Here is a 13677-nt window from a genome sequence, read left to right on the forward strand (position 1 = left end):
TGGGGGTTACAGAGAGAGAGAGAGACAGTCTGGAGGTTACAGAGAGAGAGAGACAGTCTGGGGGTTACAGAGAGAGAGAGACGGTCCGGGGGTTACAGAGAGAGACGGTCCGGGGGTTACAGAGAGAGAGGAGACGGTCCGGGGGTTACAGACTGGGGGTTACAGAGAGAGATGGTCCGGGGTTACAGAGAGAGAGAGAGACGGTCTGGGGTTACAGAGAGAGAGACAGTTTGGGGGTTACAGAGAGAGACGGTCCGGGGGTTACAGAGAGAGAGAGACGGTCCGGGGGTTACAGAGAGAGATGGCCCGGGGATTACAGAGAGAGAGAGACGGTCCGGGGGTTACAGAGAGAGACGCTCCGGGGGTTACAGAGAGAGACAGTCTGGGGGTTACAGAGAGAGAGAGAGAGACGGTCCGGGGGTTACAGAGAGAGAGAGCCGGGTCCGGGGTTACAGAGAGAGACGGTCCGGGGGTTACAGAGAGAGAGAGAGACGGTTTGGGGGTTACAGAGAGAGACGGTCCGGGGGTTACAGAGAGAGAGAGAGACGGTCTGGGGGTTACAGAGAGAGACGGTCCGGGGGTTACAGAGAGAGAGAGAGACGGTTTGGGGGTTACAGAGAGAGAGAGACGGTCCGGGGGTTACAGAGAGAGACGGTCCGGGGGTTACAGAGAGAGACGGTCCGGGGGTTACAGAGAGAGACGGTCCAGGGGTTACAGAGAGAGACGCTCCGGGGGTTACAGAGAGAGACGGTCCGGGGGTTACAGAGAGAGACGGTTCGGGGGTTACAGAGAGAGACAGTCCGGGAGTTACAGAGACGGTGCGGGGGTTACAGAGAGAGACGGTCCGGGAGTTACAGAGAGAGACAGTCTGGGGGTTACAGAGAGAGACAGTCGGGGGGTTACAGAGAGAGACAGTCTGGGGGTTACAGAGAGAGACAGTCTGGGGGTTACAGAGAGAGACAGTCTGGGGGTTACAGAGAGAGACAGTCGGGGGGGTTACAGAGAAGAGACAGGTCTGGGGGTTACAGAGAGAAGTCCTGGGGTTAAGAGAGACAGTCTGGGGGTTACAGAGAGAGACAGTCTGGGGTTACCAGAGAGAGAGACAGTTGGGGGGGTTACAGAGAGAGGACAAGGTCTGGGGTACAGAGAGAGACAGTCGGGGTAACAGAGAGACAGTCTGGGTTACAGAGAGAGACAGTCGGGAGGGTTACAAGAGAGAAGACAAGTCTGGGCGAGGTTACAGAGAGAGACGAGGTCTGGGGGTTACAGAGAGAAGACCAGTCCGGGGGGTTAACAGAGAGAGACAGTCGGCGGGGTTACAGAGAGACGACCAGTCTGGGGGTGTACAGAGAAGAGAAAGTTCTGAGGGTTACAAGAGAGAGAACAGTCTGGGGGGTTTACAGGACGAGAGGACAGTCGGCGGGTTACAGAGAGAGACCAGTCGGAGGGGTTGACAGAGAGAGACAGGTGCTGGTGGGTTACAGAGAGAGACAGTCTGGGGTTACAGAGAGAGACAGTCTGGGGGTTACAGAGAGAGACAGTCTGGGGGTTACAGAGAGAGACAGTCTGGGGTTACAGTCTGGGGGTTACAGAGAGAGACAGTCTGGAGGGTTACAGAGAGAGACAGTCTGGGGGTTACAGAGAGAGACAGTCTGGGGGTTACAGAGAGAGACAGTCGGGGGGTTACAGAGAGAGACAGTCTGGGGGTTACAGAGAGAGGACAGTCTGGGGGTTACAGAGGAGACAGTCTGGGGGTTACAGAGAGAGACAGTCTGGGGGTTACAGAGAGAGGACAGTCGGGGGGTTACAGAGAGAGACAGTCTGGGGGTTACAGAGAGAGACAGTCTGGGGGTTACAGAGAGAGACAAGTTGGGGTTACAGAGAGAGAGACAGTCTGGGGGTTACAGAGGAGAGACAGTCTGGGGTTACAGAGAGAGACAGTCTGGGGGTTACAGAGAGAGAGACAGTCTGGGCGGTTACAGAGAGAGAACAGTCTGGGGGTTACAGAGAGAGGACAGTCTGGGGTTACAGATGAGAGACAGTCTGGGGGTTACAGAGAGAGAGACAGTCGGGGGGTTACAGAGAGAGAGACAGTCCTGGGGGGTTACAGAGAGAGACAGTCTGGGGTTACAGAGAGAGACAGTCCGGGGGGTTACAGAGAGAGACAGTCGGGGGGTTACAGAGAGAGACAGTCTGGGGGTTACAGAGGAGAGACAGTCTGGGGGTTACAGAGAGAAGACAGTCTGGGGGTAAGAGAGAGAGACAGTCTGGGGGTTACAAGAGAGAGAACGGAGTTAGCACAGTCGTGGGGGTTACAGAGAGAGAGAGAGACAGTCTGGGGGTTACAGAGAGAGAGAGACAGTGGGGGGGTTACAGAGAGAGACAGTCGGGGGGTTATAGAGAGAGACAGTCGGCGGGTTACAGAGAGAGAGAGACAGTCTGGGGTTTACAGAGAGAGACAGTCGGACTCTGGGGTTACAGAGAGAGACAGTCTGGGGTTAGAGAGAGACAGTCGGGGGTTACAGAGAGAGACAGTCTGGGGGTTAGAGAAAGACAGTCTGGGGGTTACAGAGAGAGACAGTCTGGGGGTTACAGAGAGAGACAGTCTGGGGGTTACAGAGAGACAGTCTGGGGGTTACAGAGAGAGACAGTCTGGGGGTTAGAGAGAGACAGTCTGGGGGTTACAGAGAGAGACAGTCTGGGGGTTACAGAGAGACCAGAGAGGAGCTGTTGGCAAAACACAATTTATTGCTGACATTTATACACAGTACAAAAAGCAGTGCAATGTGGGTATTTCAGGGGCACAAAACAGGGCAAATCCATAGAGACACGGGAGGGGGGTATTTTCAGGGGGGCAGGATGGGCTCACAGACTCTGGGGGGGTCACTCATCGCTTGGAGAAATCCCCACCTAGAAGAGAATGAAGGAATAATCATTATTGGGGGGCAGGGGGGGCACAGTTAGTGAAGTTTGGGATATGCACATACCCGGGACTGTGGGAACCGCCCACCGCATATGGGTGCAGAGGGTAAGGGATACTGGGCAGAGGGCAAGGGATACTGGGCAGAGGGTAAGGGATACTGGGCAGAGGGCAAGGGATACTGGGCAGAGGGCAAGGGATACTGGGCAGAGGGTAAGGGATACTGGGCAGAGGGTATGGGATACTGGGCAGAGGGCAAGGGATACTGGGCAGAGGGTAAGGGATACTGGGCAGAGGGTAAGGGATACTGGGCAGAGGGTATGGGATACTGGGCAGAGGGCAAGGGATACTGGGCAGAGGGTTAAGGTACTGGGCAGAGGGTAAGGGATACTGGGCAGAGGGCAAGGATACTGGGCAGAGGGCAAGGGATACTGGGCAGAGGGTAAGGGATACTGGGCAGAGGGTATGGGATACTGGGCCAGAGGGTAAGGGATACTGGGCAGAGGGCATGGGATACTGGGCAGAGGGTAAGGGATACTGGGCAGAGGGCAAGGGATACTGGGCAGAGGGTAAGAAGTCGGATACTGGGCAGAGGGTATGGGATACTGGGCAGAGGTAAGGGATACTGGGCAGAGGGTAAGGGATACTGGGCAGAGGGCATGGATACTGGGCAGAGGTTAGGGATACTGGGCAGAGGGCATGGGATACTGTCAGAGGGTAAGGGATACTGGGCAGAGGGCAAGGATACTGGGCAGAGGGTAGGGATACTGGGCAGAGGGTATGGGACTTACTGGGCAGAGGGTAAGGGATACTGGGCAGAGGGCAAGGGATACTGGGCAGTCAGGGTAAGGGATACTGGTCGAAGGCAAGGGATACTGGGCAGAGGGTATGGGGGATACTGGGCAGAGGGCATGGGATACTGGGCAGAGGGTATGGGATACTGGGCAGAGGGCATGGGATACTGGTGGCAGAGGGCATATTGAAGATACTGGGCAGAGGGCATGGGATACTGGGCAGAGGGCAAGGGATACTGGGCAGAGGGCATGGGATACTGGGCAGTGAGGGTATGGGATACTGGGCAGAGGGAATGGATACTGGGCAGAGGGCATGGGATACTGGGGCAGAGGCATGGGATACTGGGCAGAGGGTATGGGATACTGGGCAGAGGGTAAGGGATACTGGGCAGAGGGCATGGGATACTGGGCAGAGGGTATGGGATACTGGGCAGAGGGCCATGGGATACTGGCAGAGGGTATGGGATACTGGGCAGAGGGTATGGGATACTGGGCAGAGGGAATGGGATACTGGGCAGAGGGCATGGGATACTGGGCAGAGGGCATGGGATACTGGGCAGAGGGCAAGGGATACTGGGCAGAGGGTATGGGATACTGGGCAGAGGGTAAGGGATACTGGGCAGAGGGCATGGGATACTGGGCAGAGGGCATGGGATACTGGGCAGAGGGCATGGGATACTGGGCAGAGGGCATGGGATACTGGGCAGAGGGTATGGTATACTGGGCAGAGGGGCATGGGATACTGGGGCAGAGGGCAAGGGATATTGGGCAGAGGGTATGGATACTGGGCAGAGGGTATGGGATACTGGGCAGAGGGCATGGAATACTGGGGCAGAGGGCAAGGGATACTGGCAGAGGGCAAGGGATATGGGCAGAGGGTATGGGATACTGGGCAGAGGGTATGGGATACTGGGCAGAGGGCAAGGGATACTGGGCAGAGGGCATGGGATACTGGGCAGAGGGCAAGGGATACTGGGCAGAGGGTATGGGATACTGGGCAGAGGGCATGGGATACTGGGCAGAGGGCAAGGGATACTGGGCAGAGGGTAAGGGATACTGGGCAGAGGGCATGGGATACTGGGCAGAGGGCATGGGATACTGGGCAGAGGGCATGGGATACTGGGCAGAGGGTATGGTATACTGGGCAGAGGGCATGGGATACTGGGCAGAGGGCAAGGGATATTGGGCAGAGGGTATGGTATACTGGGCAGAGGGTATGGGATAACTGGGCAGAGGGCATGGGATACTGGGCAGAGGGTATGGGATACTGGGCAGAGTGGGCACTCACCTTGGCAGCTGCTGCACTCACAGCTGTGGATCACGGGCAGAACCACTGGTTCCGTCTCCCCATCCTCACACTGAAGGTTCAGGATCCTCACAGGGCTCACTGGGTCCAAGCGGTAACTGCAGCAGTCACACACGGTCTGTAGGTAGGGCTCCTGTGGGACAGGGAAACAGCGCCACCATCAGGCACGGGAATCCACATGATGTAGAGAGGGAGATTCTGAGACAATTTTCAGTTGGTCTTCATTTTTATTATTTGTGTTTTTCTTTTAATTATTTCACTTTTTAATCAGCAGCTCTCCAGTTTGGCATTTCAGCAGTTATCTGGTTGCTAAGGTGCAAACTACCATAGCAACCAGGGAGTGGTTTGAATGAGAGGCTGATATATAAATAGGAGAGGGAGTGAATAGCACAAAGTAACAATAACGGGAAATTTGTAGCCTCGCGGCTGTTGGGGTCAGTGACCCCCATTTCATTCAGAAGAAAAAGGCAAATCATTTATAAACTATAAAAAATTAATAATGAAGACCAATTGAAAAGTTGCTTAGAATTGGTCGTTCTATAACATACTAAAAATTAACTTACAGTTGGGTCATTTCCCTATGGGACCAAAGTGTAAATTATATCCTTATAAATGGGGAGTAGTGATGTCATCAGTTATAATTGGAGCTTAGTGATGTCATTTCTGTCACATGACTCACTAAAACTTGTATATTATAATAAATAAAGTACCCCCTGACTTATAATATCCCTATATGTTACAATAGGGGGCACTTTATTCACTATATATTTTAAGGAACTCCTCGCGGGCTTATAATATCCCCATATGTTACAATAGGGGGCACTTTATTCACTATATATTATAAGGAACTCCTCGCGGGCTTATAATATCCCCATATGTTACAATAGGGGGCACTTTATTCACTATATATTATAAGGAACTCCCTCGGGGGCTTATAATATCCCTATATGTTACAATAGGGGGCACTTTATTCACTATATATTATAAGGAACTCCTCGGGGGCTTATAATATCCCATATGTTACAATAGGGGGCACTTTATTCACTATATATTATAAGGAAACTCCTCGGGGGCTTATAATATCCCTATATGTTACAATAGGGGGCACTTTATTCACTATTATATTATAAGGAACTCCTCGGGGGCTTATAATATCCCTATATGTTACAATAGGGGGCACTTTATTCACTATATATTATAAGGAAACTCCTCGGGGCTTATAATATCCCTATATGTACAATAGGGGGCACTTTATTCACTAATTATAAGGAACTCCTCGGGGGCTTATAATATCCCTATATGTTACAATAGGGGGCACTTTATTCACTTATATATTATAAGGAACTCCTCGGGGGCTTATAATATCCCTATATGTTACAATAGGGGGCACTTTATTCACTATATATTATAAGGAACTCCTCGGGTGATGGAGTAGTTATAATATCCCTATATGTTACAATAGGGGGCACTTTATTCACTATATATTATAAGGAACTCCTCGCGGGCTTATAATATCCCTATATGTTACAATAGGGGGTACTTTATTCACTATATATTATAAGGAACCCCTCGGGGGCTTATAATATCCCTATATGTTACAATAGGGGGCACTTTATTCACTATATATTATAAGGAACCCCTCGGGGGCTTATAATATCCCTATATGTTACAATAGGGGGTACTTTATTCACTATATATTATAAGGAACCCCTCGCGGGCTTATAATATCCTTATATGTTACAATAGGGGGTATTTATTCACTATATTATTGTTATTGTTATTATTATTTATATAAAGCATGTACATATCCCATAGTGCTTTAGAGACAGGACTATAATACATCATTGCCTATTATTATTATGTTCCCTTTAGTTGGCCTTTAATGGAACTGTCAGCCAGACGGCACTTGCCCTTTCTCCCTGGGTGCTCAGGACAGTAGTGGGGCCAATGGGGCAGCATGGGCCCCAGTACAAAGTAAGGGAACAGGCGATGGGCAGAGTTAGTAGGAGACCCACCTCAGGAAGGACGTTGGTCCAGGACAGACATTGCCCCCTACAGAAGCTCACTTCCACTTGGTCCAGGTGGCAGGGGCCCTTGGTGATGTTGCGCATCTCCTTGTGAAGTTGGCAAATGGCCGTCGGCTCGTCTGGTTAAAGGGAAACACACCCCAAACATTATCTTTAGCCCCAATATAATATCACTGCCAGCCTAGGCTAATAATGTAGGAGCTGGGCTGGGAGTAATGGGGCAGTTGTGCATAAGTACAGTTTAACAATAATGGACCCAATCAGCAGGAGACTGGAGACATCATAGCAAATATGGGTGGAGTAAGAGGTAAGTCCCACCCTACACCCAAACACAAACAGGCACATAGAGAGGCCAGTGTGGCCCTTACCTTGTATCTCTCTCCTACACACGGGGCAGCATTCCCCCGGCTCCTGCACTTTCACCTCCCCCTGTATAAGAGATGTATAATGAGCAAATATACAGAACTGTATGTATCACACAATGGCAGCTATAGAGATATAGTGGATTATGTGAGTTGTGTGTGTGTATCCGAGAGTGGTTTTACCCATCACTATATCATCTAATCCTTCATAATGTCTTACTGTTACGCAAATACCCCATAGGATCTTCACAACTCTCACACGTCAGCACATATTATCTTCTCTTCCTACAGAATCCCTCCCTAATGCCCCATAACCTCCTACAGAATCCCTCACTAATGCCCCATAACCTTCTACAGAATCCCTCACTAATGCCCCATAACCTCCTACAGAATCCCTCACTAATGCCCCATAACCTTCTACAGAATCCCTCACTAATGCCCCATAACCTCCTACAGAATCCCTCACTAATGCCCCATAACCTCCTACAGAATCCCTCACTAATGCCCTATAACCTCCTACAGAATCCCTCACTGATGCCCCATAACCTCCTACAGAATCCCTCACTGATGCACCATAACCTCCTACAGAATCCCTCCCTAATGCCCCATAACCTCATAGTAACATAGTAACATAGTAACATAGTAAGGTGGGTTGAAAAAAGTCCATCAAGTTCAACCATAATGCCTATATATAACCTGCCTAACTACTAGTTCCTACCTCCTACAGAATCCCTCACTAATGCCCCATAACCTCCTACAGAATCCCTCACTAATGCCCCATAACATCCTACAGAATCCCTCACTAATACCCTACAACCTCCTACAGAATCCCTCACTGATGCCCTATAACCTTCTCTAGAATCCCTCATTGATGCTCTATAACCTTCTCTAGAATCCCTCACTGATGCTCCATAACCATCTCTAGAATCCCTCATTGATGCTTTATAACCTCCTCTAGAATCCCTCACTGATGCCCCATAACCTTCTCTAGAATCCCTCACTGATGCTCTATAACCTTCTGTAGAATCCCTCACTGATGCTCCATAACCTTCTGTAGAATCCCTCATTGATGCTCTATAACCTCTTCTAGAATCCCTCATTGATGCTTTATAACCTTCTCTAGAATCCCTCATTGAAGCTTTATAACCTTCTATAGAATCACTCACTGATGCTCCATAACCTTCTCTAGAATCCCTCATTGAAGCTTTATAACCTTCTCTAGAATCCCTCATTGAAGCTTTATAACCTTCTATAGAATCCCTCATTCATGCTCCATAACCTCTTCTAGAATCCCTCACTGATGCTCCATAACCTTCTCTAGAATCCCTCATTGAAGCTTTATAACCTTCTCTAGAATCCCTCATTCATGCTCCATAACCTCTTCTAGAATCCCTCACTGATGCTCCATAACCTTCTGTAGAATCCCTCATTGATGCTCTATAACCTCTTCTAGAATCCCTCATTGATGCTTTATAACCTTCTCTAGAATCCCTCATTGAAGCTTTATAACCTTCTCTAGAATCCCTCATTGATGCTCTATAACATCTTCTAGAATCCCTCACTGATGCTCTATAACCTCTTCTAGAATCCCTCACTGATGCTCTGCATCCTTTAGTAGTCAAAGGTTCCTCTAGACTTTAAAGTTGTCCATAAATGCCAAGATATTGTCATTTAACCAATGATTGATTAACATGAAGTCTGATAGCTGGTAAATATGATTGTATGTAGGAATGAGGGCCTGGGAATATAAAGATACCACTTGGGAGCAAGTCATCAATGTCCTCCTTTGCCCCTATTGCTCTATCCTTATAATCAGACTGACTCTACACCAACAGATATTCTCTGATGTTATTGCTTAAGGCAAACCAAGTGAATTTTCACTAATAGATATAACAGATATCTTTCTACGCAGATATCTGACTCCACATTTCCTTTGAGGTGCCCTGAGGACCATATGGAACCTTCTGCCAATGCCTGTGTGTAGGTGTATCACCAGCTCTATGGGGAGAGATTAGCCTCAAAGCAGTAGATTTCTGACTGGAGGAGAACTCAGTGTATCATACAGACAGTGTGAGGGGTAACAGGGGGGGGACTAATTACCTCCAGGCAGTGCAAAGGGGGGCACCCAGCCGTGCACTCTCTCAGCCCATTTACACAGCGGCATGTCTCGCACCCATCTTGCCATTCAGTACCCGGCTGCAAAAAAAAACATACAGTGAGGGGGCAGTTAGAGCAAAGTCACGAGGCCCTTCTCCACTCAACAATACCATTTCTATGGTCCTGGGAGTATACAAACTACAGGTTCTACATTCTAATGTAGGCACAACATAGTATTTCCATGTTTGGGTAGTTTCCCAGCCAAACAGACTGGAGACATTTTCAACAAGGAAGTGGATGTACATTTGAATATAGACCCCCTATTCCATCTAGATCAAGGTTGTTCAACTGAAGATCTGAAGGCTGGATTTGGCCCTCCAAAGGTTTTTTTATGGCCCCCCATAATGCCATGGACTTGGAAAATGTTGTTAAATTATGAACCCAATGTCAACTAAAACCCAACCTGGGACTGGCTGTAGTAGGGAAATATCGGTGGAGAAGGTGTAGTGGGCGTGGTTACTCACCAGGTAGATCTGCCCTTGGTGTTCACACTCACAGTGAGCAGCGGTGACACAGGGCCCACTGATACTCCGGTAGCGCCCAGGCTCACACACACAGCCCCCGCTGCCACTGCAGTTCCTCTGTGGGTCCCCATACATCTCCTGGCATGTCCGCTCACATAGCTCGGTACCAAGGGAAGGTCTTCTCCAGCTCTCGCCCTCAGGGCAATCTGTTCATTTATAAGGAAAAAGATAGTAATAGGATATATGCATCAACACACATCAAAGGGTACAGTGTGATGCCCTTACGGGTGGTGAGTGTGGGCAAATAGTGTAGCTCAGTACTCACCACAATCTGCCTGAACACATGGCCTTTGGCGGGTTGAAGGCCCAGAACATTCCAGACCCTCATACAGCCGTTGCTGGACTTGATGCCTCAGTGAGATCTGTACCCCGGTGCCACACGTCACTGTGCAAGGAGACCACTCTGACCAATCAGACCACTGGCAGTCAACTGCAGGGAAATAAGGGCTCCGTTATAGGCAAATAATAAAAGTTACTGGGTGAGGTCCCAAGGCAAGAGATGGTCCTCTAAAGCACCACAAGCATCTCCCAATCAAGGGTTTAATTCTTGCCCTACAGAATAGATCAGCAACTGGCCACCAGTAATTAACTACCATATACACTACAATATAGATGGACACCACCCTGTCCACAAATGAATGTTGGGTTTTTCAAGAGGAACATGATGGGATAAAGGATAATTAAGTGGAGGAAGAAATGGTATGACCCAGAAGCTGGCCCTAGTGATGGATACTCACCATTGCAGTTGTCCTGGGTACAGCTAAATGCCCCCATGTGGCAGACACTGGAAGACAGAAGACAAATCATAACAGACATTCTCTATATACATTTATATATATGACTAACAAGCTATACTCTGCACTGGTAGACTGTGCCCATGCCCGTTCTTTTACCCTCTCTCTCCCTTATGATCTACACATGGTACTGGGAGTAGATGACCCCCCCAGCTCCTTACCAGCTGTTGCATTGGTGGTAGATGGCAGTGCCAGCTTTGTATTCTTTCATTGTCTCCTCCAGAGTGAGGTTGGCCGCCCAGGGCATGCTGGCAGTTGGTTGCAGGGAGCAGGTGCAGTTCTCTGGGCTTATACACGTGCCATTGAGCAGTACCTAGGGATATAAAAGGAGGAACAGTGAGTCGGCTACTGATGCACGGGCAAGGGTGGCAGTACTGGCATTCTATGCAGCACATCTGAGAGTGCCAACATGGACCATACAAACCAGCTTGGGCTCAGCTGACCCAGCACCTCTTCTAGGACTAGTGACTCCTAACCCTAAGTCCCAGCTTCTGAGCATGGTTGAACTTACTGTTGTTCCTCTCCCTCCCCTTCCCTTTGAGATAATAGAAATAGGTGAGCCTACTGCCCCCTAAAGCTCTGCATCCCCAGGCTCAACCCTTCCAAGAATCTTGACCATCTTATTTGCCCAGTGAGGACTGGCACTTTCAGACTGTCTATTTGCCTATTACTCAGGTGTTAGGGCACATTCCCCCTGGGGCCAGTCTGTTCTAGGGTAAGTACCAGAGTGACTTACCTGTCCCACTGGGCAGGAACATCCCGGCTCACAGGTTTCATTCACACATTCTGTGCCAGGTCGGAGGTCGGCGCATGTTTGAGGGCACACATTAGCACAATCACTGTACACTTGGTCTCCAGGACACTCTAGAGAAGGAAGAAGAACTTGGGGTGAGCAGAATAACAGATTCCTATGAGGGCAACTCTCTGGATCATTAATTAGCTTTATGTTCTTGATGCCAAGGGAAACATGCAATAAATATTATCTACTGGTCTTGGCTCCTGGGGCTCAAATGAGCTTGTTTGGGTGATACCGAGTTCCTACACACCAACAAAACCAAAATAATAAAAAAAAAAAAACAAGGCCAGATGGAATTCCCACCCCCTGAGCAGCGCTGCAGACTGAGGTTATCTTGGCTCCATACCTGGGGTGCAGTTGTGGGAGTTGCAGGATCTGTGCAGGAGAAGCGGGGCAGGACAGGGATTTCCACTGAGATCACCTAGTACCAGGACCATTCTCTTCCTCTCAGATATTCCTCCCCCACAGCTGGCGCTGCACTCACTCCATTCCGACCACTCGCTCAGCTCACAGTCAGCTGGAACCAAAGCAGTGTCTAGAAGTTACTAGAGTCAGCGACTAGAGCTGGAAAGTCCAATTCCCACCATGTACTGGATGATATCCCACCTTGAATGATTTTTGGAACAAGCAGAATATCCAAGGCTATTGTGATTACAATTAGTATTGTGGGGTAAAGATAGGTCAGTATGGGTCTATGTGTGGGTGCTGGGGGTCACTTGGAAGGGTTGAACTTGTTGGACCTTGTTCTTTTTCAACCCAACTTAACTATGAAACTATGTAGAGCTCAATGGGAGGACTGATTAATTTAATGTACAAGCAATGCCCCTCATACTGCCACATACTGTACCTGGGCAAGGAAGGGTGTTACACTCCTCCACCTCTTTGGTTTCACTGCCACAAGGAACCCCATCAGGTTCTTCCTGGGAACACATGCGGCTCCTATGCCTGTGGCCTCCACCACAGCTCACAGAGCAGGTACTCCATTCTGTCCAAGTTCCGTAGGACGGACAGCTCAAGTTGGTGCAAGTGAAGGTCCCATTCAGACATGTGCTGGAGACATGGAACACAAGTCTATGATTTAGGCTTCACATGCTCCATATTTACTCACACAGGGGCAATAACTGGGCTCAGCCTGAACTATGGAGCGAGGAGGTCACCATGCTTGGGTCAAATAATTGGGCTCAGAGAACGAGAAAGTGTGATAATAACGTTTTATGAGTCTTCTCTGGTGCCATGCATGGACAATGGAGATGTGTAAGAGATAATATGGGAGTCTGGAAATGGGGAGGACAAAATGGAGGAGAAATGAGAATAAGAACCTACCAGTTGTTGCAGTCCACTCGAACCTCATCACCCGGCTCATACTCTATGGTGGCATCAGCCGTGGGCATTCCACACCTGCAGTCTGAGATGGGCACACACCTCTTGTCCTGCAGAAGCCACCCATCTGGGCACCGGCAGCCTAAATACACCCACGACATGGGAAGAGATTAGGGCAAGGGGCAGATACAGGTAGGTGCCTGATTGTGACATTAGGGGCTGAGTCTCTATCTGGATCAGGAACTCACCAGTTCTGCACTGGCCCTGCAGACACTCCACATGTTCCCATAAGTCAGTGCAAGCACGCGGGCACTGGTTGGCACAAGACATCTTGAAGGCTTTCCCACGATCCTCGCACTCCTCACCTGGGAGGAAGGGGGTAATTAGCTCAGAGATGCAGGAGGAACCTTGGAATGAGCACCCAGTAAGTTAGTAATTCCCAAGGTACCTACCTGGACAGGCTGCAGTATTACAGCTCTGGGATTGGAACCTTGGACCCTGACAGAGTTTGCCCCCAACTGGGTGATAGACATGGCGCCATCGGACACGGAACCCCCCACTGCAAGGCTCCCGGCATGGGCTCCACTCCCCCCACGGGCTCCAAACACAGAGATCTGGGACACAAACAAAAACCCCAGTTATTTACCTCTGCCAACCGAAACCTGCCACTGAAATAC

The 13677-nt window shown here is 49.6% G+C and overlaps 1 protein-coding gene across 1 annotated transcript in view; it reads right to left on the reverse strand.

Moving 5' to 3' along the window:
- Positions 1-2728: 2728 nt before the first annotated feature.
- The window catches only part of sspo (SCO-spondin), a 96885-nt gene continuing 85936 nt past the window's right edge, over positions 2729-13677 (reverse strand). Inside the window, exons 101-115 of the mRNA XM_031903910.1 lie at positions 13453-13614; positions 13249-13365; positions 13004-13142; positions 12528-12730; positions 12027-12197; positions 11621-11748; positions 11046-11197; positions 10828-10874; positions 10356-10520; positions 10031-10236; positions 9510-9605; positions 7416-7476; positions 7036-7166; positions 5003-5153; positions 2729-2910 (exon numbers count right to left, since the gene is read on the reverse strand). Coding sequence (XP_031759770.1) covers positions 2888-2910; positions 5003-5153; positions 7036-7166; positions 7416-7476; positions 9510-9605; positions 10031-10236; positions 10356-10520; positions 10828-10874; positions 11046-11197; positions 11621-11748; positions 12027-12197; positions 12528-12730; positions 13004-13142; positions 13249-13365; positions 13453-13614 — 1952 coding nt within the window. The 3' untranslated portion in view covers positions 2729-2887. The remainder of the gene's footprint in view (positions 2911-5002; positions 5154-7035; positions 7167-7415; positions 7477-9509; positions 9606-10030; positions 10237-10355; positions 10521-10827; positions 10875-11045; positions 11198-11620; positions 11749-12026; positions 12198-12527; positions 12731-13003; positions 13143-13248; positions 13366-13452; positions 13615-13677) is intronic.

This window comes from Xenopus tropicalis, chromosome 6 (genome assembly GCF_000004195.4).
Source record: "Xenopus tropicalis strain Nigerian chromosome 6, UCB_Xtro_10.0, whole genome shotgun sequence".
Taxonomy (NCBI): domain Eukaryota; kingdom Metazoa; phylum Chordata; class Amphibia; order Anura; family Pipidae; genus Xenopus; species Xenopus tropicalis.